Source organism: Pyrus communis, chromosome 7, assembly GCF_963583255.1.
Source record: "Pyrus communis chromosome 7, drPyrComm1.1, whole genome shotgun sequence".
NCBI classification, from domain to species: Eukaryota; Viridiplantae; Streptophyta; class Magnoliopsida; order Rosales; family Rosaceae; genus Pyrus; species Pyrus communis.
This window is the reverse complement of record NC_084809.1, coordinates 13,851,570-13,874,880: the sequence shown is the minus strand read 5'-3', so window position 1 is coordinate 13,874,880 and position 23,311 is coordinate 13,851,570. Positions and strand designations below refer to the sequence as shown.

General features: G+C 38.9%; 4 protein-coding genes across 4 annotated transcripts; 2 read left to right on the top strand and 2 right to left on the bottom strand.

Moving 5' to 3' along the window:
* Window positions 1–231: 231 nt before the first annotated feature.
* On the top strand, window positions 232–2,768 carry LOC137739886 (small ribosomal subunit protein uS9m-like). The gene is made up of 4 exons (XM_068479620.1): window positions 232–714; window positions 1,130–1,570; window positions 2,194–2,274; window positions 2,398–2,768. The coding sequence occupies exons 1-4, from the start codon at window positions 252–254 to the stop codon at window positions 2,487–2,489; spliced, it is 1,077 nt and encodes a 358-aa protein (XP_068335721.1). The 5' UTR covers window positions 232–251; the 3' UTR covers window positions 2,490–2,768.
* A 339-nt stretch (window positions 2,769–3,107) lies between these two features.
* On the bottom strand, window positions 3,108–5,578 carry LOC137739884 (pentatricopeptide repeat-containing protein At1g51965, mitochondrial). Its single transcript, XM_068479619.1, has 2 exons — window positions 4,757–5,578; window positions 3,108–4,639 (listed from the first exon to the last, which is right to left on the bottom strand). Exons 1-2 carry the CDS (start codon window positions 5,531–5,533, stop codon window positions 3,434–3,436), a joined length of 1,983 nt encoding a protein of 660 aa, XP_068335720.1. The 5' UTR covers window positions 5,534–5,578; the 3' UTR covers window positions 3,108–3,433.
* An 8,972-nt stretch (window positions 5,579–14,550) lies between these two features.
* LOC137739653 (mitochondrial-processing peptidase subunit alpha-like) lies at window positions 14,551–18,814 on the bottom strand. The gene is made up of 13 exons (XM_068479304.1): window positions 18,671–18,814; window positions 17,925–18,158; window positions 17,523–17,819; window positions 16,875–17,042; window positions 16,504–16,671; window positions 16,280–16,360; window positions 16,069–16,135; window positions 15,847–15,944; window positions 15,365–15,437; window positions 15,209–15,279; window positions 15,033–15,082; window positions 14,826–14,938; window positions 14,551–14,729 (listed from the first exon to the last, which is right to left on the bottom strand). Exons 1-13 carry the CDS (start codon window positions 18,704–18,706, stop codon window positions 14,677–14,679), a joined length of 1,509 nt encoding a protein of 502 aa, XP_068335405.1. The 5' UTR covers window positions 18,707–18,814; the 3' UTR covers window positions 14,551–14,676.
* A 1,909-nt stretch (window positions 18,815–20,723) lies between these two features.
* LOC137738723 (peroxidase 9-like) lies at window positions 20,724–22,927 on the top strand. The gene is made up of 5 exons (XM_068478199.1): window positions 20,724–20,882; window positions 21,430–21,531; window positions 21,632–21,823; window positions 21,974–22,139; window positions 22,587–22,927. The coding sequence occupies exons 1-5, from the start codon at window positions 20,724–20,726 to the stop codon at window positions 22,925–22,927; spliced, it is 960 nt and encodes a 319-aa protein (XP_068334300.1).
* Window positions 22,928–23,311: the final 384 nt, after the last annotated feature.

Here is a 23,311-nt window from a genome sequence, read left to right as displayed (position 1 = left end):
ATAATGTACGGAAATCACTTCTTGTATTAAAATCAACCTATCCACAAGACCAAAAAAGTAAATAAATAAATAAATAATACTGAAGAAAAAAAAATGTGCTTGTCGTGGCTTGATCAGCCCATAACTGATCGGGCTTAACCCAAAAGGAAAAACAAACAGGAAAAGAAATTTGGCCCAAATAATATATATCAACTTGTTCTGATTATATATCAAAATTCTAAAATACTTTTTCAAGCCTCTGCTTCATCACCATGCTCTCTCGGCTTCTACCCAAACCCTCACATTTCTCTCGCCTAACCCTAATCTCCCCAAAGTTCCATCCCTTCCCCCAACCCCAAAACCCCCTTTTGACTACTTTCACTCCAAGGTTCTTCTCCGGTGACGATGGTCAGGGTCCCTCCCAATCAGATGTTTGGAGGCTTTCTCAGGAAACCGATGGAAAGTTCGACCCTTTATTCGGCGAGAGCTCCGGGGACGTTTCCGGGATTGCAGAAGTTGAGTCCAGCGAGGCCGATTCCGATTGGTTGAAGGGGAGAGCAGGCGAGGAGCTGTGGGGCTTGGGAGAGGAGGAGAAGAGTGACTTGTTCGATATTGGAGAGGGTGTACAGACTGTTACCGCCATTGACAGTGAGACAAGTAGAGAGGAGATTGAGAAGGCTGAACAGGCTAAGAGGCTTGAGAAAGAGGAGCGGGAGCTTACTGCTGTTCTCAAAGGTTACTTCGTTTTCGTAAATTTCTGGATAACATTGATATGCTTAAGAGTAGGAAAGTGTATAGCTTAGTGGAACAACTTGTACTGTACTAAATCCTTTTGGGTTGATTTGGGCACCAACCAATTGTATGTTTCGTTGTTGGGAGGTCTGCAAGTTAATTAAAATATTGGTGTGTCTATTGTTCTGCTTTTGCTTTTGGGAACTACACTACTGCTTATTGATTAATGGGAGGAGTTAAAATTATGAGATCTCTTGTTAGGTTTAGCTGCAAGCACTCTACATGGGATAAGATTATTTCTTCAGCTTTCCCGAAGTTTTATAGTTCAAATAGTACTTTGTTTTGAATGCAGTTGCTGATTCATTTATCAGCTAGGTGACTCTTTAGGTGTTATACTGATTCAGTATGGTAACTGCAGGTCCGAATCGTGCCTTTGGTGACCTTATTGCTGCATCTGGAATCACAGATGAAATGCTTGACACTTTGATTGCATTGAAGGATTTTCAAGGGATAAAGGGATTGCCCCCTCTATCAGAGATTGAAGACATTCGTTATGAGAAAAATACCAGAAAATCCTCGAGAGCTGAAATAGAGCGCCAGAAACAGGAGGAAGTTGCCAAAGCAAGAGTGAGAACAGTAGACGACAAGGGGAGAGCTTATGGAACAGGAAGAAGGAAATGCAGTGTAGCACGTGTCTGGATTCAACCTGGTAATGGTGAATTCACAATTAATGATAAACAATTTGACGCCTATTTTCCAATGCTTGATCATCGTGCTGCTCTCCTCCGACCTTTCTCTGAGACAAAAACATTGGGCCTTTGGGACATCGCTTGTACTGTTCAAGGAGGCGGCACCACAGGTAAGCCTAAGTTTGTTGCTACGCACTTTATTTTGATTCATATGTTAACTGTTTTCCTTGATATTGACTTGTTTGAGATTCAATTCAACTGCTGTTTCCCTCCGTTATCCTTGAACTTGCAATTCTATAGCTTTATATGCCAGAAAACCACAAAATTTGTCTCACTACTTACTAGCTACACTGCCAAACTCTCATGGAAAACAAATTTCTGTCCAGTTCCATATGTTAGTAAAGCTTTTCTTCCCCTGCTCTCATGAAGTCAAATGAATGCGAGTGATTTCTTCCTAGGTTGTTAGGGTGAATTAATTGTGCTTAGATTTTCATTTCACATCAAATAATTACACTGAAACAGAGCAGAGGAAAAGAGAAGACAATCGAAGCCAACATCTCGACAGAATTAAATACGAATTGATTGTAATTTCTAAAGATTGTTTCGTGCTTTTTGATGCTGGCTCTTCTTCCTATTTAGTAGTTGAGTACAAAAATACTGTTTGTGCAAATTGTTACTCTTAACAGTAACTCCTTTTTAAAGAACAACGTTTTATATGTTTGGTACGTTGATTCTTTGCACAAACGTTTTTGTTTGTGTTAAATATGGAAAATTAAAAAGGTGTTTTTTCCAGGTCAAGTTGGAGCAATTCAATTAGGAGTGAGCAGGGCCTTGCAAAATTGGGAACCCGACTTGCGTCCTGCTCTCAAAGAATGTAAATATTTCTCTTCCCCTTTGTCCGCTGGTTATTTCTGGCTTATAAGGAGAAACAGATCTTAACCTTGCAATGTGTATCTGCCCCTTTCTTGCTAACCCAGCAACTTGTTTGTGTTTCCAGCTGGTTTCTTGACAAGGGACTCGCGTGTGGTGGAAAGGAAAAAACCCGGAAAAGCAAAAGCAAGGAAGAGCTTCCAGTGGGTCAAGCGTTGATCAAGTACGCCGAGCTTGGTTTTCTGCGCAGTTTTGTTTGGAACTTAAAAGTATGATTTACTGCAATAACTTATTGAGATCAACTCGTATGGCATTTCAAGTGTAGCTTGTGATAGACGATGAGTGGTAGAAGAATTTTGTAGATGTTGTGGTGTGAGAAAACATCCGGAGCTATTTGATTTGTTTCTGATCCTTCCTTGCTTCCAGTCGACATTTTGTACTAGTAATTTTTACTGGATTTATTTGCGAACTTAGGTAATATTTGAGTTGTCTTATGAAGTGATTACCTGATTTGTTTCTGATCCTTCCTTGCTTCCAGTCGACATTTTGTACTAGTAATTTTTACTGGATTTATTTGCGAACTTAGGTAATATTTGAGTTGTCTTATGAAGTGATTACCGTCCAACTTAGTAACGCATTTCAGCACGTAAACGCGTTTAGTAGTACACGCTGTAGTTTTCTTCTTTGCAGCCAAAGCATCATTGAGACACGAGTTGAATTTCAGAGAGTTCATTTAAAATTGAGACGGCTTCTGAAATAAGAGGACTACGGAAGGCAACGATACAAGTTGATTGTTCACGTAAAGTTCAATTCTGAAAGACAGTGAGACATCAAATCTGAAATACAAGACATGCTTCCACATCATTATCGAGTTTTTCAACACCACTTGTGAATCTGTGACTAAATTTGTAATGTTCCACAAGTGAGAATCATTTTTCGTTGAAAACTCGAGTGAGGCAGTTTCTATCTCACAGGAATGAGCATGAATTTTCATGCCCAAGTAACTCATTCCGCGAACGAAACGGGTCCTGGTCGTGATGGCTCCGTGGTAAGCAAGTTTCTTGAGTAGTCGCAGCAGCAGCCGCATGCTTCGGCCTTGGGAGGACCTGGAAACTGGCTCCAAAGAAGCAATAATGCAAAATTTGGTATATCTACACAATTCATCACCTTAAAGGGCTCACAACCCAACCTGTGATCGGACTCTGCCTACGAACCCTAACTCTCCTATGTGAACCGCTCTGCAATCGTTCAAGCACTGCGTATGTAATCCAATCCGGTGACAACCCTTGCTGCTTAAGTTTCGCATATAGGTCCACTGCCTCAGCAGTCCTCCCACACCTCTCAAGACAATCAAGCAAGATGTTGTATGTCACTATATTCGGATAGCAGCCTTGAGCAAGCATGTCGTCAAACAGCCTGCATGCCATTTCAACCCTATCCGTCTTGCCAAAGCACTCGATCAGAGTGCTGTAGGTGACAACATCAGGGCTAAAACCCTTCTCTTGCATCTCCTTAAACCTCATGTGGGCTTCATCCACATCACCATTTTTCCCAAGGCAATTGATCAACGAATTGTAAGAGATAATATCCGGTTTACAATCACTATTCTCGAGATGTTCGAATATCGTCACAGCCTCATGAACCTTCCCAGCTCTACCAAAGCTCGAAATCATAATGTTGTAGGTAAATATGTCCGGTTCAGGCCCATCAAGTTTCATCTTTTCGTACAGTTCGTGAAGATGGGGTATCTGCTTCAACTTTCCAAGAGCTGCCAAAACTGTGTTGTACATGATAGTATCAGTAGTTATCCCTTTCTCATGAATGTTACTTAGCATGTCAACCGCCTCTGCAGTTTTACCTGCACTGCACAAACTCTCCAACATTGAAGTATATGCATCCCGATCCCCCATGTCATGGAAGCTCCACATGTTGCAGAACAACCTGTGAGCTTCCCCGGCATGACCCAATTTACTCAATGTCCTCACAAGATATGCATATATCGACTTCGTCATGTACTTCTTCGACATCCCCACCACCTCATCAAACCTACCCAGCTGCCCTTCTGCAACCAAAAGATTCAAAACCACACTGTACGTAAATTCATTAGGCCGGCAATTGTTCTGTACCATTTTCGAGAACACAATGATGGCCTCGTCAACCATCTTGCTCCGAGCAAGAGCCTGAATCATAGTATTATAAAACATCATATTCGGAGCGCAACCCTTGTTCACCATCTCCTGAAACAACCCGAGACACTCATCGCCCTTACCCAATTTCCCAACCATTCTGATCATAATCGTGTACGTAAACTCATCCGGCTCGCAATGCTTCTTCTTCATATCATCAAACACCTTGCGTGCATCCTCAACCTGCCAAATTTCTGCTGCACATCAGAAAATCAGAAACCCACAAAAACCCACATCGAATTCGAACATGTGAGCGCAACCACAATGTAACATTGCATTCAATTCAATCAAAATTCAAACCTTTTCGTCTTTCGCCAATGCATCCATCAGCATGTTGTAGGCAAAAATGTCGAGCTTGTAACCCCGCCGCCGCATGTCGATGTAAGTATCGAAAGCTTTGCCGGAATCGCGAGAGCGCAGGAAGGCCTGAAGCAAGCACTTGTAAGTGTAGCTGTTCATGTTGAGATTCCATTTCTTCACCAACCCAATACAGGTTTCCAAGTCTTCGGTGCTGCCGAACAGGCCGACAAGGATGTTGACGGTGGAGATGTTGCCACGTATGCTGGAGCGGTCCATGTCGCGGAGGATCGACCGGACTAGGTCGAACCGGGCGGGGGAGGTAGACTTGGAGAGGATGAGGAGGATTCGATTGCAGGTGAAGGCGTCGTGGTGGAAATTAGATGAGAGCGAGGGGCAAAATCGGAAGAATTTCACGGCGAGGTCGGGGCAGGTTACCGATTTCAGGATTTCGGAGGCTTCGGACGGGGTGATGTGGAGGGAGAGGGAGGTGAGGTAGTCGGAGAGGTCGGCGAAGGGGTCTGATAACATGGCGGATGGGGATTGGCGGCCGAGGAGGATTTGGGTGGCTTTACAGACGAGGTCGCGCCGCGGGAGAGCGTAGCCGCGGATGTCGGTGGGGAGGGGCGGCGGCGGGGTTACCTCGGCCGAGACCGAAAGGCCGGTTGGGGAGGTTGAGGTTATTTTGGCGGTGTACTTTGTGGCATAGTGGCGGCACGTGGTGGTTGAGGGCGTGGGTTTGGTGAGGCGGAGGAGTCTCAGGTGGTGGCGGGGTTTCATGGTGGCGGCAGTGGCGGGGGTGGTTATTGTTAATTTGGTATTCGAATATTATCGTTAGTAAGAGACTTGGACTGGGTTTGTACTGGTTAAACTGTGTTTTGTAAATAAGCGAACGACGTCGTACACAGAGAGGTTTTTCTGCATTCCACAGCATTGTTTTAATCAAGTTGTAGTGCAGATTCCTATAATATTTTTTTACGCTTAATTTACCTTATTATTTTTAATTAAGCTATCAATATCTTTTTAAACCTAAATTTACAACTTAAGGGCCTGTTTGATATCATATTTGAAATTTTTTATCATTTCTCAAAACGTTTCTTAAGAACATTTCTTGAAAACAATTTTCTTTAAGACTCAAAAATTTGATTGGTTTGCAATTTAAAATTTTTAAATCTTAAACTAGACAAAAAGATCTAAAAAAAAGGGTTGCAGGAGAGGGAGAAAGAAGAGAGGATGAAAGAAATTAAGAGATGATTGAAAAAAAAAAAGAGAAGAGAGATAGGTAGAGAGGAAGAAGAGTGAGAGAAAGAACCTATAGAGTGAAGAGAGAGGATTGGAGAAGAGATGGAAAAAGGTGAAAAAAAAAAACAAAAGAGGAGAGAGAAAGAAGAAAAGAGAGATAGATTTGGAGTGACAGGTAGGAGGGAGAGAAAAGAAATGAGTAAGTTTAAGTTTAAAAACTCATTTTTTATGTTTTTAGAGAATAAATTATATTTTTTTAGTTAGTCTTGAGTTCAGTTTTTTAAAATAGTCATATCAAACAAGTTTTTAAGGCCTACAACTTGAAAATTTTTCTTGAGTTTAAAAAGTTGAATTCAAGTAGAGTACCAAACAGGCCATTAAGATTGTGGCCCCTATGTGGAAACTCAAAATTGTTTTTGAGTTTTAAAAGAGCTAGCTATAAATTACTCTTGGAGACCCAATTCAATATATAAATCTATTTTTACACCCATTCAAAAGTAAAAACTCAAAATCAATGTTCTACAACTCATTCAAGGTGTAAATAGAGCAATATGTCTCACATATTTGTCTCGTGCTTAATGGAGTTCAAATCTTTTGCACTCATAAGGATTATGGCCCCTCTGTGGCTTTCCTAATGTTGTAACACAACTTAACATTGTTAAGTCTTCTGATATCTTCTACTTGCAAAAACAATCTTAATTGCAAAATGAGTAACTTAATAACTATCAAACTCATTGTATCCTATTGCAAAAACAATCTTAATTGTAGAAAGAGTACACTGCAATTACCTCATAGCCACACCCAAAAATCACCACAAATAAGAATTAAAACCCAATAATCAAAGTGATCCTAAGACACATTGTTTATACAAAATCAATTCTAACCTTAATCCCAATTTTGTTGAATCGATAATTAACCTCAGAATCAGATGCTTGAATCAAAAGGAAACATGAATTTCCTCGTGTTCTTCGGTCTTTCCCATCGAAATCCAATCTATGACCCATTTGTACTCATTGGATATGATGAAGTACTCGTCACTCTGATATACAATTGAGTCAAGTTTAAATATTTGTGTTGCTAATATTCGATACTTGCTCCTGCATTTGTCAAGTTCAAGCTTAATTTTAATTAGAGCTAGCTATAAATTGCCCAACTCCTTATTAGAGGATTATTGTTGAGATTATATCGATTCATCTTTTAATTGCAGGACTCAAAACTTTAAAATCACCACCATCGTTCAAAAAGAGCTTGTTTTACTCTATGAAAGCGTGTTAGTATTTTAGCTAGAATGAATGTAGGATAAAGACTGTGTGATGGAAGTTTGATATGATGATGGGGTTTGATTATTAAGTGGGTTGACTGATAAATTTCAATTTTATTGTTAATTTTATTTTGTACTTGATGGTAATTATGCAATAAGGTAAAAAAGATAATTTACATTTAAATTTTAAATTGGGTGTAGAGAGAGGTTATGTGGGTTCAAATAAAATTTCCTTATCGGTATAATGAAAAGTCACTTTATTGTTTTTTTTTTTTTTTGGTTCAGCACTTTATTGTTATAATAAAGATAAATGAGAGAGAAATAACCTTTGTTAGAGATAGAAGTGGAACGGATGCAATGTATCACACTGTTTATTTTCGTAACTATATGTATCACAAAAATGATATAGGCAAAAAGAGGGGAGGAATATAAATATTAGTATTCTTACTTTCGCTCATGATTTTGTAGGATGCAGGTAAAGAAAGAGGAGGGAAACTAGTATTATTACTTTCATTTTTGATCTTGTGTATTGTTACGAGGTTACAAATATCTCCCTAAATATAGACGTTTTGATCCAACGCAGCTTTACATGCATGAAGAAAAATCTTCTCTCCCTAAGACTTTTAAAGGTTGCCACCAAAGTCTAATTTGGTTTGCTTCCTCATATAATTACACATATGGCATTCACACTAAATTTCACAACATTTATCTCTATCTTAGGTCTACCTTAAATTCTATGAACCAATTCCTTCCGATCATAAACACCAAACAAAAAGCCCAAATTAAATAAGTCATAAAAAACATAACATGTTTACATATTTGAAATGGAGGCAGCAAGAAGCTCGATTTAAGTATCATGAAAAAAAATACATCCCTGTTATAACTAGGCAAAAATTAGAGAGGTAACTTTTGCTAGGAACAGGAGCGAAGCGGGTACAATTTATCACACTGTTTAGTTTCATAACTGTAGCACAAAAGGATTGCAAGTAAAGAGAGGAAGAGAGGGATACTGATATTATTGTTTTCACTTCTTTTCTTTTTGCTGTGTGTTGTGATCGCACACAGAGTGCTCTTTAAATAGAGTCACACCTGTGAAAACTTACAAAGGTGAAATGGGTGCTCTTTGAAAAACCTCATACAACAACAACATGGTCACTATTCTAAAGTCTTCCTCATCTTTAGCTAAAAACATGAGGGCATTCACTCCCACAACGTTTACAAACACTCCCCATTAGATGCCACATATCAACATCAGTTGCCTCATTAAAACCTTACTCTGAAAAACCCAGTGGGAAAAAAAATCGTAGCGAAGGAAAAATAGTACAACTTTGCTTAGATTGTTGATGTAGTATTAAGTATATTTATGTCGCCTCGTTAAAACCTTGATAGGAAAACCCCAGTGGGAAAAATCCTAGTCGAAGGAAAAAGAGTACACATACATATATCATGGATGCCCCCTTAATTCTGCATTCTTCAAATTTAACTGATTGGTAAGCTGACGTAATCCAATACCAGCACTAGCTTCTGAAACGTGCACTTTGGTAGAGATTTGGTGAATAAGTCTGCCATATTTTCATTAGAGCGGATTTGTATGACTTCAATAACCTTAGCCTTTTGAAACTCATGTCCATTGAAAAACATTGGAGATATGTGTTTAGTGTTATCGTCCATGATGAATCATTCCTTCATTTGGACAACACATGCATCTTCATGAATGAAGGTTGGAGTGTCTGTCTTTGAAGGTAGATCACATGAATTCCGGATGTGGTGGATCACTGATCTTAACCAAGAACATTCACGAGTTGAGCACCATGAAATTGATGTATTCCCATAATTAACACATATTCAGTTTGTGAGCGGGCCTTATGCAGATCAGAAAGGAAACCAGCATCTACATATCCAACAAGGCTCTGGTCATTTGTGGATTTCTCGAAGCATAAGAGACTCATGTATGTTGTCCCACGAAGGTATCGTAAAACATCTTTGGCTTCCTTCCAATAACGAATTGTTCGAGCAGAGTTATACCTTGCTAACAAGTTGACTGAAGGTCTAGTACATTGTGCTAAATACAATAAAGCACCTATTGCACTCAAATATGGTACTTCTAGACCAAAGACCATTTCATCATCTTCTTCTGGACGAAATTGATATTTCTTAATGTCTAGATAACGAACGACCATTGGTGTGCTAAATGGATAAGCCTTGTACATGCCAAATCGCTTCAAGATTTTTTCAATGTAAGCTGATTGATGGACCAAAATTTCATTAGCACAATGCTCGATCTGGAAGCCAAGGCAATATTTTTTTTCCCAAGGTCTTTCATTTCAAATTCGCTTTTAAGATATTCAACAGTTTTATTGAGCTCTTTAGCAGTTCCAACTAAGATCATATCATTGACATATATTGCCACTATAGCAAGTCTAGAATTTGATTTCTTAATGAACATACAAGGGCAAATGACATTATTGGTATATCCTTCTTTGATTAAATACTCACTAAGACGATTATACCACATTCGTCCATATTGTTTCAGCCCATATCACCTTAATTTGATTGAGAGCATACCTCATGGTTTGTTTGTCATTTCAGGCAACTTAAGTCCTTTTGAAACCTTTATATTTGTCAATATCTAATTCTCCATATAGATACGCGGCGATGACATCCATAAGTCGCATGTCAATTTTTTCTGAAACCACCAAACTTATTAAGTAACAGAACGTAATTGCGTCCATTACAGGAGAGTATGTCTCCTCATAATCAATTTCAGGTCTTTTGAAAAACCTTGTGCAACAAGTCGTGCTTTATATCTTGCAATCTTGTTTTTCTCATTTCGCTTTCTTGTGAATACCCATTTGTAACCCACGAGGTTTAAACCAAGCAGGGTTTAGACTACTGGTTCGGTCCAAAAACACTTTGCATTTCCAAGGAATTTAATTCTGCCTGGATTGCATCTTTCCACTTAGGCCAATCTTATCTCTATTTGCATTCATCAACAGAGCGAGGCTCAATATCATTGCTTAATATGATTTCAGTGGCTACTGCAAATGCAAACATGTCATCGATGATTATTTCATTTCGATACCACAATTCATTAGTACTTGTATAAGTTATGAAGATTTCTTTGCTTTCATGTACTTCTGTCTCTTTAGGGACATGTGTCTCATCAAGGACATTTTCTTTTTCTAGAAGTACAGAATCATGAATTGTGGATTTGTCATTCATTTTCTTTTCCTGAATGATTTCATTTGGATTCAGTTGTGCCCTCATCTTTCTCTTTTGAGGGGCTGACTCTTTTGAAACTAGGGGTCTACCACGCTTCAGGCGTGCACAAGATGAATCATTTGCTGTCATATGTGATTTTATCACTTTTGTAGCATCATTAAATGCATCTGGTATTTGATTAGCAATACTTTGAAAATGAACGATCATTTTCACTTCATCTTCACATTGAGTGCTTCATGGATCAAAATGAGATAAGATGGGTACAACCCATATCAGTTCTTGTCGTTCTTCTAGAACAGTTTTTTCTCCCCCTAACGACGAGAAGACTGTCTCGTCAAAGTGACAATTCACAAAATGAGCTATAAAATATCATTTATCAAAGGTTCTAAATATCTAATGATAGATGGTGAATCAAAACCCACATAAATTTTCAATATGCGTTGAGGTCTCATTTTAGTGCGTTGTGGCAGTGCAATAGGCACATAAACAGAATAACCAAAAACTCGTAAATGTAAAATATTTGGTCGATGCCTAAACATGAGTTGTACTAAGAAGTATTCGTGGTTGGCTATAAGTCTTAATCAAACCAATGATGCAAGATGTAAGATGGCATGTCCCTATGCAGAAACTGGCAATTTTGCTTTCATGAGCAGAGTGCGACCTATTAATTGGAGCCGCTTGATAAATGTTTTTGCTAGACCATTTTGAGTATGGACATGAGGAACAGGGTGTTCAACATCGATGCCTAGTGTCATGCGGTAATCATCAAAGGTTTGAGACATAAATTCACCAGCGTTATCAAGTCGGATTGACTTGATAAGGTAATCTGGGAACTGTGCTAGCAACTTAATTATCTGAGCAAGAAGTCTCGCAAAAGCTACATTTCGAGTAGACAAAAGGTAAACATGTGACCATGGGGTAGATGCATCAACCAAAACCATAAAATATCGAAATAGTCCACAAGGTGGTTTAATAGGCCCACAAATATCCCCTTGAATTCTTTGCAAGAATGATGGGGATTTAGCATCAATCTTTAATTTTGATGGTCTAATTACCAACTTTCCTTGAAAACAAGCCTTGTAAGGGTTATCATTCAATATAGCAATGTGTCTGCTCAATAATAGATGTCCATTAGAGTTCGTAATGATTCTACGCATCATGGTGGATCCTATATGACCCAGATGGTCATGCCAAAGCATGTAAATTTTTTGGTCAATGAACTTTTAGTTCATGACAATATGTGCTTCAATTGTCTGTATGTATGTATAATACAATCTACTCGGTAAACCATGCAACTTCTCCAATGTACACTTTTGAGTATCATTGGAGGTAATGCATAGATATTCCACATTTTCTGCACTTTTAGTTTTAATGTGGTATCCATTTAAACGTATGTCTTTAAAACTCAAGAAATTTCGAGTAGATTAAGTAACGTACAAAACATTTTGTATGGACAATATTGTTCTATTTGGCAACATGATCTAGGGCTTTCCCGAACCTTCAATTACATCTGATTGGCTTGATATTGTTGTTACTTTTACTTTTGTAAGCATCAAGCTTGAGAAATATTTTCAATCTTGAAGTATTGTATGCATGGTTGTGCTATTTGCAAGACAAATATTTCCGCCATTACTCTTGTTTTGAGAATAATCATAGTTTTTATCCATGCTCTCTAAATAAGGGAATCATAGTTAAAAACAATTTATTCATAATAAAAGGAAATTGAAATGCCACTTTTATTGCGAGCTTTAAACTACAAGTTCAGATAATAAGAGTACATCAAACAGAAATGATTCAATCGAACCGATACATTTCATTCCCTCTTTCCACGATGAAGTTTGAGACATCTAGGTGGATTATGTTTAATTGCCGTAATAAATCGAACACTGGATCAAGTATATCTATTGGTTTAGCCTAATCGAGGAAATTGGTTTCGACATCTTTCTCCTTAAGGAAGGCTTGATACAAGTCCACCAGATGTTTTGGGGTACAACAGGTATGCACTCAGTGCCCATTGTCACCACACCTATGGCAAACTTCTTCAGAATTTCTAGGAGTGTTATTTCATACGAGCCTTACCCTTGTGGCGATTTACAATTTTGAAGTTCGGGCCTAAATTATGTTTGGACCCTGGTTGTAAGACTGGACACCATGATTCTTGCTTTTCCTGTTCCACCGGCCTTGCATGTGGTCACATCCTCGTTTGTAATTATTGCCACAAGAGGATGTGGTGTTCACTTCAAGGGAAACAACATTCACTTATGGGAATGGTGCCGATCCAGTTGGTCGAGATTGATGATTTTTCATCAAGAGCTCATTGTTTTGTTCAGCCATAAGGAGCACCGATATTAGCTGGTTGTACTCAATAAAGCCTCACTCTCTATACTGCTGCAGCAAGAGCACGGTGGAGGCATGAAAGGTGTTGAAAGTCTTTTCCAGCATATCTTTCTCAGTGATGGTCTCCCCACAAAGCTTCATCTGTAAGCTAATTTTGAACATTGCAGAGTCGTACTCAGCAACCGACTTGAAATTATGGATCCTTAGGTGTGTCCACTCATAACGAGCCATTGGAAGAATCACCATTTTCTAGTGATTGTATCTATTTATCAATGGCTTCCAGAGGGTTAATGGATCTTCAACCGTTAGGTACTCGTTTTTCGGTCCTTCGTCAAGGTGGCGACGGATAATGATCATGGCCTTCGCCCGATCTTGAGATGACGCATTGTTTCCCTCCTTGATGGTTTCTCCAAGTCTCCATGCCTCCAGATGGATGTTGGTATCCACCACCTAGGTAAGGTAGTTATTCCTAGTAATATCCAGGGCAACAAAATCAAGTTTTGCCAAGTTTGCCATTTTCTTTTTCTGAAAGAAAAATGAGATGTAAGAACTTGCAATAATATGTGTTCTGGAGAACTGTAGTGTTAGAACTTTTGGTTCTTACAAAATTTTCATTTTGGATCTTCAGGCTAAAATGATAAGCACTCGAAATTTCAAGCTTGAGATTTACATAATTAATGAGGAAGGTGATTGTACTGCACCACTCTCATTGAAACAATATAATGTAGGATAGGCGCTTATACCGCACTACTCAAGCAACAGAAAAATTAAATATGCAGAGCAAGGTGGGCGATTATACCGCACCACCTAAAATTGCTGTAAAATTAAATCTGTAGTTCAAGATGGGTGATTGTACAGCACCGTCTTTGATCACAGTAAAATTAACCAAATAAACACTGGGTTAGTAATCAGGAGCTACACCAAAGAAGAAATAAAAAAATATAAGTAATTGTTATATTTGAAACTAGGAGTAGACATGGTGCTAGTAGATCTTGGCAAAGGTACATCAAGCAAGTGAGGCAGAGGAGGAAGAAGAACAATAAGATCCTTGAAGGAAGCATTTTTCAACGAGGGGAATGAGACCTGGTTAGGGTTAGAGACTCTTGTTGATAACGTGTTATGAATATGCAAAAGTTAGAGAAGTAACCCTTGCTAGAGACAGAAGCGAAGCGGGTGCAATTTATCACTGTTTAGTTTTGTAACTCTAACACAAAAGAATTGTAGGTAAAGAGAGGAAGATAAAAATACTGATATTATTGTTTTCACTTTTTATTTTTTTATGTGTTGTGATCACACATGAAATGCTCTTTAAATAGAGCCACGCCCATGAAAACCTGCAAAAGAGAAATGAGTGCTCTTTGAAAAACCTCATACAACAACAACATAATCACTATTCTAAAGTCTTCCTCACCTTCAACTAAAAACATGTAGGCATTCACTCCCACAACTTTTACAACAATCCCTTAAAATCCTTCTATTTTTGTGAGCGAAATGAAGTTCTGTTCTTGTTGTTAGATTGCTTTTTGGAGGGAGCAGAACCCCCTGTTCACCCAAAAGGTAACTCATGCGAAGTATCCAATGCAAATGTAACTTTTACGTTCAATCCCTATCTGATGAGGCTTATTTGTCCCCCATAATTAAATGACTAAATGACTCCGGTACTCCTATTGTGTACAAACTTACACCCCAAAACAGCTTAGAAAAGAAATAATATTTGCCAAAACAAATGCTGGTATATGTAATTTGGATCAAATTAATTGTTTCAAAATTTTATTTCGACAATTGCCAACAACGGCGAATAGCTCGGAAGCCGTGAGTAGTCATGCGATTCAAAAAATTACAGCCAGCTAGAGGCATCCTCTCATTTTGCTTGGAACCTGCTGCTAATTGAGTCGTAACCGGGTACATGTACAACTGCCACAAAAACACGAGGGCTTAATTTCTCACCCCTTAATCAATGTAACACCGGACAAGATATATGAGATCAATGTGTAAGCAATTGGAAATTACCATTGCCATATGTTGCCAGTGTTAGCGGTGAAGAAATAATCTTCTGCGCGATTGTAATAATATCTTTCAAGCTCACTTCTTCTACCGTCTTCAAGAAGTGCTCCACAGGTTTCCTGCAATGGTAATCAGTAACATACGTCTTAGCAAGTCGCAACAAATGCTGTAAAAGCCTACCAAATAGATAAAATGGAACAGATATTGAATTACCTCTCTCCGTATGTCAAAACCTGCCTTCCTATATCCTCTGATGCAATCATCTGCAAAATGGAAAACGAAAACCCATTAAGAATGACCAAACTCAACAACAAATACTAAAATAACGACAAACTAGTGCATTGGAGAACCACTGCACCATAATCATGTGTGTACGAGAGAGGTCATACTCTAGATTCTAGATTCATTAAAACTGCCGCCTTTGTGGACTCCTTGGCACGTTTAAGCTGTACATCCGTAACTGCGAGCACAGAAGAAATAAAGGCACCATGAGAATCATAAGTCCTTCATTCAGAAACAAGAAGTGAGAAATACGAAGAGCAAACCTTGTCCAGGTGTTGCAATTGTAAGTAATTCTTGTGCTGCTATATCAACTGCTTTTGACGCAAATTCAGAGCCCTACATTCAAAAGTAGCGCCAAAAGAAATCATTTTTCAAATAATAAGATTCATACTTTAATTATTTACCAAACAGACTCATCAAGCCAACTGATGATTCATATTCAATAAAGGCATACACAAAAGCCATCCTGATATATGTGTTGTGCACTAGAGAGACCATCTTCATAAAACTAGTTCCAATTACCAAAATTGAAATTATAAACTCAAGTTAAATGCACAAGAAAACAGAACGCGTTGTTCCAACAGAAAATATAAATCGCCAGACTTCATATTCAAATATGAAATCAGGCAGAAGCCATATCAAGAAATCTATCTTCTGTCCTGGTCATACAAACCAACATGCAGAGATGCTCACCCCGGAAATCAACATTAACTACAATAATAGAAAACTCAAGGTTGAGCCTTACAGTGCTTGCATAAATACCAAACAACCCAGAATCATTAAAGATGCTGTTGAATGCAGAAAAGGATTGGATCTGTGGATACTGATTCAAGACGCGGAGATCTGTCGTCAAATGAACATAATGATTGTTATATAAAAAGTTTAAAAAAAAATGTCCAACCAAACAAGAATAATGGTCAAGCACTCTAGTAATTAGCAACAAACTAGAAACCTAGGCAAAACTTACATAGCCTTGAGTGCATCCCCTTTCCAGGGCCCCCAGCGGAGAAAGATCCACCACCTCCCATAAGCAACTGCAAATACAGATTTGTTCTCGTCACTCATCTAAACATGACATTTTGAGTGTTTATTATGATGACCTACCAATAAGTAATACCTAGATGATTCTACAAATTTCTGTAATATTATGTTAAGCATTCCAAGAGTAAATGTGGAACCTGGAGAACTGTCAAAAGAATGGCTTGCTTCTCCTCACGCCAGCCACCAGGAACCTCAAAAGCAAGAGCTACGTGTGTTTCCTGGATGATAAGGAGTATAGCAGATAGCATGTTAGTAACAAAATTAAATAATTTACGTGAAAATTTCCTACATTTTTGTATCAGACAATGAGGAGAATACGAAGGAAAGGAGAAACAACTTTTGAATGGACAAAACTACAAACCGGTGTATCAGCTTGATAACGGAACTCTCCTCCAACATATTTGGATAGTGGCTCCTCATAGCGAGGCACACTCGGTAGGTCAGAGAGAAGAGGTTCTGCAATGGATACAATCTCCTGATGATCAACCCCAGATGCTGCAAGAACTATACGAGGAGCAGTATAATTTTCCTGAAATTCCCATGTCACTACCAGTCAGTAGCCACACCAGACCAGACATTAATAGGAAATAAGGATAGAACAAGGTTAAAAGATAGTAAACAAAAAAACCATGTTATTCATTTGAATAAATAACAACTACGCTGCATGCAGTATTGAATTTTAGGATAAGGGATAAGCATGAGTGCGCAGTATTTATAGGTTTATGATCTTACAGCAATGAACTGCTCCAAGATGCTGCCATTCAATCTGTTCAGTGATGATTCAGAAGCCAAAAGAGGATTAGCCAATGCACCAGAATAACCAGCAGAATGAATTGCCTCCAACAGTAAGCCCTGGGGATTCTTAGAGAGTTCTCCAATCTCTGCCCGCACTTTTTTGAGCTGTATAAAAATTAAGTGAACTGAAATAAGAACGACGGAACAATTACAGAAATTGACAACAAATCGCCATGTATGAATACCCAAACTACAAACCTTCTTTGATCGCATTTGCAGACATAAATAGACATATAAAGACAATTACTTTTAAGAAGTTCATCAATAATTTCAATGTGAGCCGAAACTTTTCATCTGCAAAACCTCCCAAATTCAATCAAACTTATCTCTTTCAAGTGCACAAACTTATTCTCAGCAAAGACTATGTCAAAAAGTCCTGTTGTTTTTATTTTATTTTTACAAACTGGAAATACTAAATTAAACAGAAGACAACCTTCTACCACCCCAACTCCTCCCATCTTACCAAAGAGGGAGATTTATAACAAACTATAGAAAGGTATATGAATGCAACAGATTTTTTGCCCAAAGAATCCTAAATGGATGTCCAGTAACTTTGACAGAATATTTAAGAAACAGAAATTTTACCTCTTCATTGACTTCCCATTCCAAGAAGGCAGGATTCCTCACAGAGTCAACAAGTAGTTCCACCATCTGGGGAACATAGGTCTTGATAGCATCAAAAGTATATCCCATTTGCTCCCTAGAGGCACTGGCTCCTATGTGACCACCGATTGCTTCCACTTCTCTCACAATGCGTAAGTGGCTCCGGTTGGTTGTACTCTTAAAAGCCAATCGTTCTAGCAAGTGTGAGGCACCACTGGATACTGGTGTCTCATATATGGAACCAGAATCCACATATATTCCAATGGACGCTGCAGGACTCTGAATACTCAACACAAAAAGAACCAAAATTAATCAACAAGACTGAGCAGTAAAATGAGAAGGCTGTACAAGAAAAGAAAAGTATAGCTACACTGTATTACATACCGTTGAAGTTTCTGAAGCTATTTTAACACCGTTAGAAAGAGTTGTAATCTGAGTTTTGCTTGGTTCAACATAATCAGGTACTGGAGGAGGGAGGTTAACACCTGGGAGCTGGGTTTCCAACGGAGGAAGAGCACTTGAGCTCTCCCCAGTCAGCCAGCTAAAGAGACCGCTTGAGGATGGCTTCGATACAGCTGCACTTGTTGCAAACCGGGTGGCCCCCAAATTTCCACGGCCCTACTCGGACATATTCACATCAGGGAACAGTCAACGACACTATCACTACGTATAAAAATTAAGAACAACAGCATTTCGCATCCAGCAACAACCATAAATTGCTCCTTACAAATTTTCCTGAGAAAATCTAACTCTACGATATTTATCAATCAAATTAAAAATAGACAGTATCATATATGCCCAACAAAAACCAAATACTAGAAACTCAATTCCTCATTTTAATCAAGAAAAATACACATAAATCACGAGGACCATATTTTCCATTTTATTCCTCCAATTAAAAATAAAAATCCTCACTCGTAGTTACAAATCTAAATACACAAAAATGCTATAAATTCGCACCAATCAATAAAATAATACCCAAATTTCGTCATACAATCGTTAAAAAATCCAGGAAACAAAAACCTAGAAAAGATAAACGCAGATCTCACAGCACAAATCCCATTTGGTTTACAATGCATCGGAAACGGAGCAGAACATTAGGGTTTGGGAGGCGGCAGGTTGGGACTGACCTTGAGGGACCTGAGTCGGGAGGCAGCCTTGTACATGGCGATGGAGCTCAAGATTGAATGAAGCCCTAGAAAATAAATTGGGGATTTTTGCAGCCTCTGTTCCTCTTAAAGGTCTGAGTTTTTTCTGAGCGAACAACAAGAGAGAGAGAGTGGCTATTGAAATAAAACGGTTAAAACAGATGTAGTTTCGGAGACTTGAACTTGTCTACAGTTAGTGTTGGGCTTCGGTTACTGGGCCGTTGAAGGCCCAAAAGTATTATGTGGTGACATAACTGTTTGGACCTTTCAAGTTCGAACATGTCAGAATATTATAAGCAGCCTTCATGAGGCGGTATAATACAAACCCACAGAAAGCAATACAGCACAAAAGATAAATAGACTCGACTTTGCTCACCCTCAGGGCATGGCTGATCTTGAAGGAGAGCAATTTATCCTTCAGTTTCTTCACCTCTTCATACAAATCCGACATGTTCTGGTTTTTCACCTTCCATAAACCCTGAACCTGTCCAGTTATCTTTCTCTCTTAACACAGAACAAGGAGTAAAAGGAAAAGGAAAACCGCAAAACTGCTAAAGTATCAAACAACCAAAGACAACGTAAACCACCTTAAGCAGAAAAATGTAATCACAGTACTAACCAGCCTGCATACACACGAGTTTGGAGTCGCCTTGGACAGAAATCCTTGTAAAACCTGTTTTATGAGCACAATTTAACCCCAAAATAACAGCTCGGTACTCAGCAACATTGTTGGTTACAACACCCAGACCTTAACGTATTTCACCGATCTACATGAGGAAAAGCATGGTTAGAGTCTTCGAAAGACGAGTAACTATAAGAAAAGACCACCCAGACGTAAAATGTATACCAAGCGTTCCATCGTCTGCTTGCAACACAGCTCCGGCACCAGCTATTCCAGGGTTTCCGTTTAATGTACCATCAAAATGAAGAATACAGGAACCCTGCATATTTAACCTGTCCCTGTAGTATCTTTGGTAAGTAAATACGTTGACATTGTCGAATTCACAAATATTTGGTGGTGGTTTTTAGTTTCTACCCGGTGTTGATTTTGTGCATGCTGTGCTGAGAAACAAGTTAAATCAATTGACTGGAGCCAATGTGCTTGCTGAGATTGATTATTTGCAACCGGAGATCCAGCCACAAGAAGGGTGGTTCGGGTAGCTTGATCATACTCTGACAAATTTCTTATTACATGATCATGTGTTATCTACCGTATAAACAACTGAAAAGTCAGAGGAGCTAAATTTTGATTTTGATCTTGATGTAGTACCGAACAGGCTTCAGGGGATGCATGAAATTTGGTTAACATGCTAGACCACCTTTGATTTTCCACTGACAATGAGATACTTTAGATCCTGTACACCAGAATTTGGACTTCATGCAATCAGTTAATTAATTATGAATCAGTTCCCGTCGAACCCTAATCATCGTGATTTATTTTATTTTATTTTTTGGTACGAGGGGAGTTTTATTGATATCGAAAAAAGTGTACACCTAGTCAGCGGAGGGGGAAAACCCTCATCATCGTGATTGAATCAATCAAACTTACCTGAAATACCAAATATGAAACCATTTTGATAGAGTTGTGCTGTCATCTAGTCATGTTATTCATCTTCTGCAAAACTGAAGCTCCAGTGGTATCCGGTTCAAGGTTGAAACTATTTCCAGTTGTAGCCTGTTTAGATGCTAATGGGTGGTCACCCTCATCTATACCCTAAACCCAATATTCGAACCGCGTTGGGACATTGCCCAGCGTAAGAAACAGCGAGGAACCTTCGTACCTATGCCTGAAATGGGATTTTACATACTGATTGATCACTCTATAGCCAAAAGTGGAGAAAAATAAAATGGTAGAGAAATATTCTTCCTTGGAGCAGGTGGCACTAGAGACAGGTTCGACATTGTGAACAGCTGTTTGTCCACAGTAGTAGGTGGGAGTGGTTCCATTTCTTCCATTAGTTCACCTCTATAAATTAACTGGTCACCATGCAGTGAAAGCAAACCACACACTCGAAGCCTTGGACTTGAATTACCAATGGCAGTCTTCAGAGGAACTTTCTTAGGTCTCGTAGTTGTGACATTGGTGGTCTCAGCCACGCTTTCCGCCGCTCACCTGGAGGGTTTCAACTTTGGGTCGGTTGGGTCTCAAGGTCTTTTCCCAGAATTCTATCAATCCTCGTGCCCTCAGTGTTGTGCGGAAGCGTCAACCAAGTGTGAGTGAAAAATAAACCACAATAACTGACAAAAGATAAATGGAACAATACCAACAAGAACACCAAGATTTATACTGGTTCGGCAATGCCTACATCCAGTTTGGAGACGACGGAGTATTTCACTATAATCAATGAGAACATACAATAGTGTTTATCACTCAATTTCCCAAAGACCCGAATAACCCCAAGCTCACACACTTACAATAGGAAGAGAAAACCAAAAATACAAAGCAAGACAATTTGAGAAAATTCTTCTCTATGCCGAATGGCTTCTTGCTATTTTTCTTTCTTCCTTGTTTCCTTGATGTGTTTGAGTTATGCCTACACCTCCTTTTATAGGCCAAGGCCTCTCATCAAGTCAAAAGAATTAGGCATAAGTGCATCCATTCTTTAACCACAAATTAGGCATAAGAGCATCCATTTTATTTCCCACATGTAGCATGCCAACCATCAATTTTGACCACAAAAGTAGCCAACATCATTTGTTGGTTTTAGACTACCTTGTTTGAGCCAACAATCAACACTCAGGTTAATGACATTGTCATCTCCATGTTACAGCGGGCGATTGAGAAGGTTCCCCGGGTGGCAGCCTCTTTGATAAGGCTTCACTTCCACGACTGTTTTGCTCTGGTTAGTTTCTGTCACTTTGAAATACTGTTACTTGCATATTCATATAATTATTGTATTTGCGTTCTTGCCGAAGGCTAAATATGATATGATTGGATGACAGGGTTGTGACGCCTCGGTGCTGTTAGACAACAGCACGATAATACGGAGCGAAAAGGGGGCAAAACCAAACGTGAATTCTCTGAGAGGGTTTGAAGTAATCGATGAGATCAAGGCCAAGGTAGAAGAAGCATGTCCCCTGACAGTGTCATGCGCTGATATTGTCGCTCTTGCTGCTAGGGGATCCACTGTACTAGTAAGCAGACTAATTAAATCCTCAAACGTCGTTTTTAAATAATGAATAAACGAACGTCCATAACATAGGCCTAACTATTAATTAATTATGACTTGTTAAATTTACTAATAAGTGATCAACTTGGTTGTTGTATGTGGTGGAATGGAACAGAGCGGTGGACCTGACTGGGTGTTGCCACTAGGAAGAAGGGACTCCATAACTGCGAGTGCAGAAGCATCAGATAGCGACATTCCAGCACCAATACCCCTTCTCTCAGCCCTAATAACCGCCTTTGAGCGTCAGGGTCTTGACGAAACAGACCTGGTTGCCCTGTCAGGTAGCCAATAATTACTCAACTCTCTCCTTTGTAATCATATTATTTATAAGCGATCTCTCAACTTGGTACGATCTTCGGATTTTCTCTTCGACTTTCAAGTTAGGTTTGATCTTTCTAATTTTTCCAAACGTCCCATGTTGTCAAATGTGTTGTCAAATTGAGGGTTCTTTTTGTCCATTCAAGACTAAAGAGACTTGAAAACGAACTGAAAGTTGAAGGGCAAATTGAAAGATGGTTATTATATATGGGAATGTGAAACATTTTGGGTTTTTGTTAGGATCTCACACTATCAATTTTTTTTTTTTTTTTTTTTGAACAAAGGATGTTACACTATTATTAATAGGGTAAAACTAACTTGCTTCACAAATCACAACGGTGTAAATGCAGCACAAATTCAAGCTGAACATTTATGGGGTTTTTTTAATCATAAAAACAATATCAATGCAGGAGCGCATACAATGGGGTTTGCCAAGTGTCGGTTGGCCAGGAAATCTGTTTGCCCTGGCGGAGGTGGCGACAACACCACTGCTCCCTTGGACGTTGTTTCCCCTACAAGGTTCGACAACAGCTACTTCAAGCTTATAGTTGGGGGACATGGACTTCTCCCTTCAGACCAAGTGCTTCTGACTGGGAAGGGAAGGCAGGCGGCTGAGCTGGTGAACACCTACGCAGCTAATGAGAGTTTATTCTTTCAGCAGTTTGCTAAGTCCATGGTTAAGATGGGGAACATTAATCCTCTCACTGGATCAAAGGGACAAGTCCGGAAGGACTGTCGCCACCTTAATTAAGTTATTTACTATGTATATGCTCAAAGTTTAAACTAAATAAGACCTTTGGATTTTAACTTTTCACGTGATTGCTCCCTGGACGGTGCGGTGAAATGCGAAACTTCTTTTTGCTTATAACCTTTGCTTCCTCTTTCTTCTTTTCTGTTTTCCCTACTTTTCTTTCTCTAATTAGTGTTAAACACATTGAATTAAGAAAGAAAAAATTATACATCAACGTTCCAAAATTTCCAAAATATACATTTACTGTCACGTAATATGAAATATGACTTTTGTTAAAAAATTGTTATTGAAATTTCAAAAGTGTGGTTTTGCAAGTGTTGATAACAATTGCCTAGAATACTAAAGTTTCAACGCTAAGCATTTGGAATTAGCTTAAGTGATGAG

Bases quoted from the DNA above. Each gene is read 5' to 3' on its own strand.
- LOC137738723 (XM_068478199.1), top strand. From the start codon at position 20,724: ATGGCAGTCTTCAGAGGAACTTTCTTAGGTCTCGTAGTTGTGACATTG. The intron at 21,824-21,973 runs GTAAGCAGACTA...GGAATGGAACAG, and splicing joins CTAGGGGATCCACTGTACTA to AGCGGTGGACCTGACTGGGT. The intron at 22,140-22,586 runs GTAGCCAATAAT...ATATCAATGCAG, and splicing joins AGACCTGGTTGCCCTGTCAG to GAGCGCATACAATGGGGTTT.
- LOC137739884 (XM_068479619.1), bottom strand. From the start codon at position 5,533: ATGAAACCCCGCCACCACCTGAGACTCCTCCGCCTCACCAAACCCACG. The intron at 4,640-4,756 runs GTTTGAATTTTG...GAAATTTGGCAG, and splicing joins CATTGGCGAAAGACGAAAAG to GTTGAGGATGCACGCAAGGT.
- LOC137739886 (XM_068479620.1), top strand. From the start codon at position 252: ATGCTCTCTCGGCTTCTACCCAAACCCTCACATTTCTCTCGCCTAACC. The intron at 1,571-2,193 runs GTAAGCCTAAGT...TGTTTTTTCCAG, and splicing joins TCAAGGAGGCGGCACCACAG to GTCAAGTTGGAGCAATTCAA. The intron at 2,275-2,397 runs GTAAATATTTCT...TTGTGTTTCCAG, and splicing joins GCGTCCTGCTCTCAAAGAAT to CTGGTTTCTTGACAAGGGAC.
- LOC137739653 (XM_068479304.1), bottom strand. From the start codon at position 18,706: ATGTACAAGGCTGCCTCCCGACTCAGGTCCCTCAAG. The intron at 15,438-15,846 runs GTAAGGCTCAAC...TTTTGAATGTAG, and splicing joins TTGGTATTTATGCAAGCACT to GGCTCTGAATTTGCGTCAAA. The intron at 14,939-15,032 runs GTAATTCAATAT...TTACCATTGCAG, and splicing joins GTTTTGACATACGGAGAGAG to GAAACCTGTGGAGCACTTCT.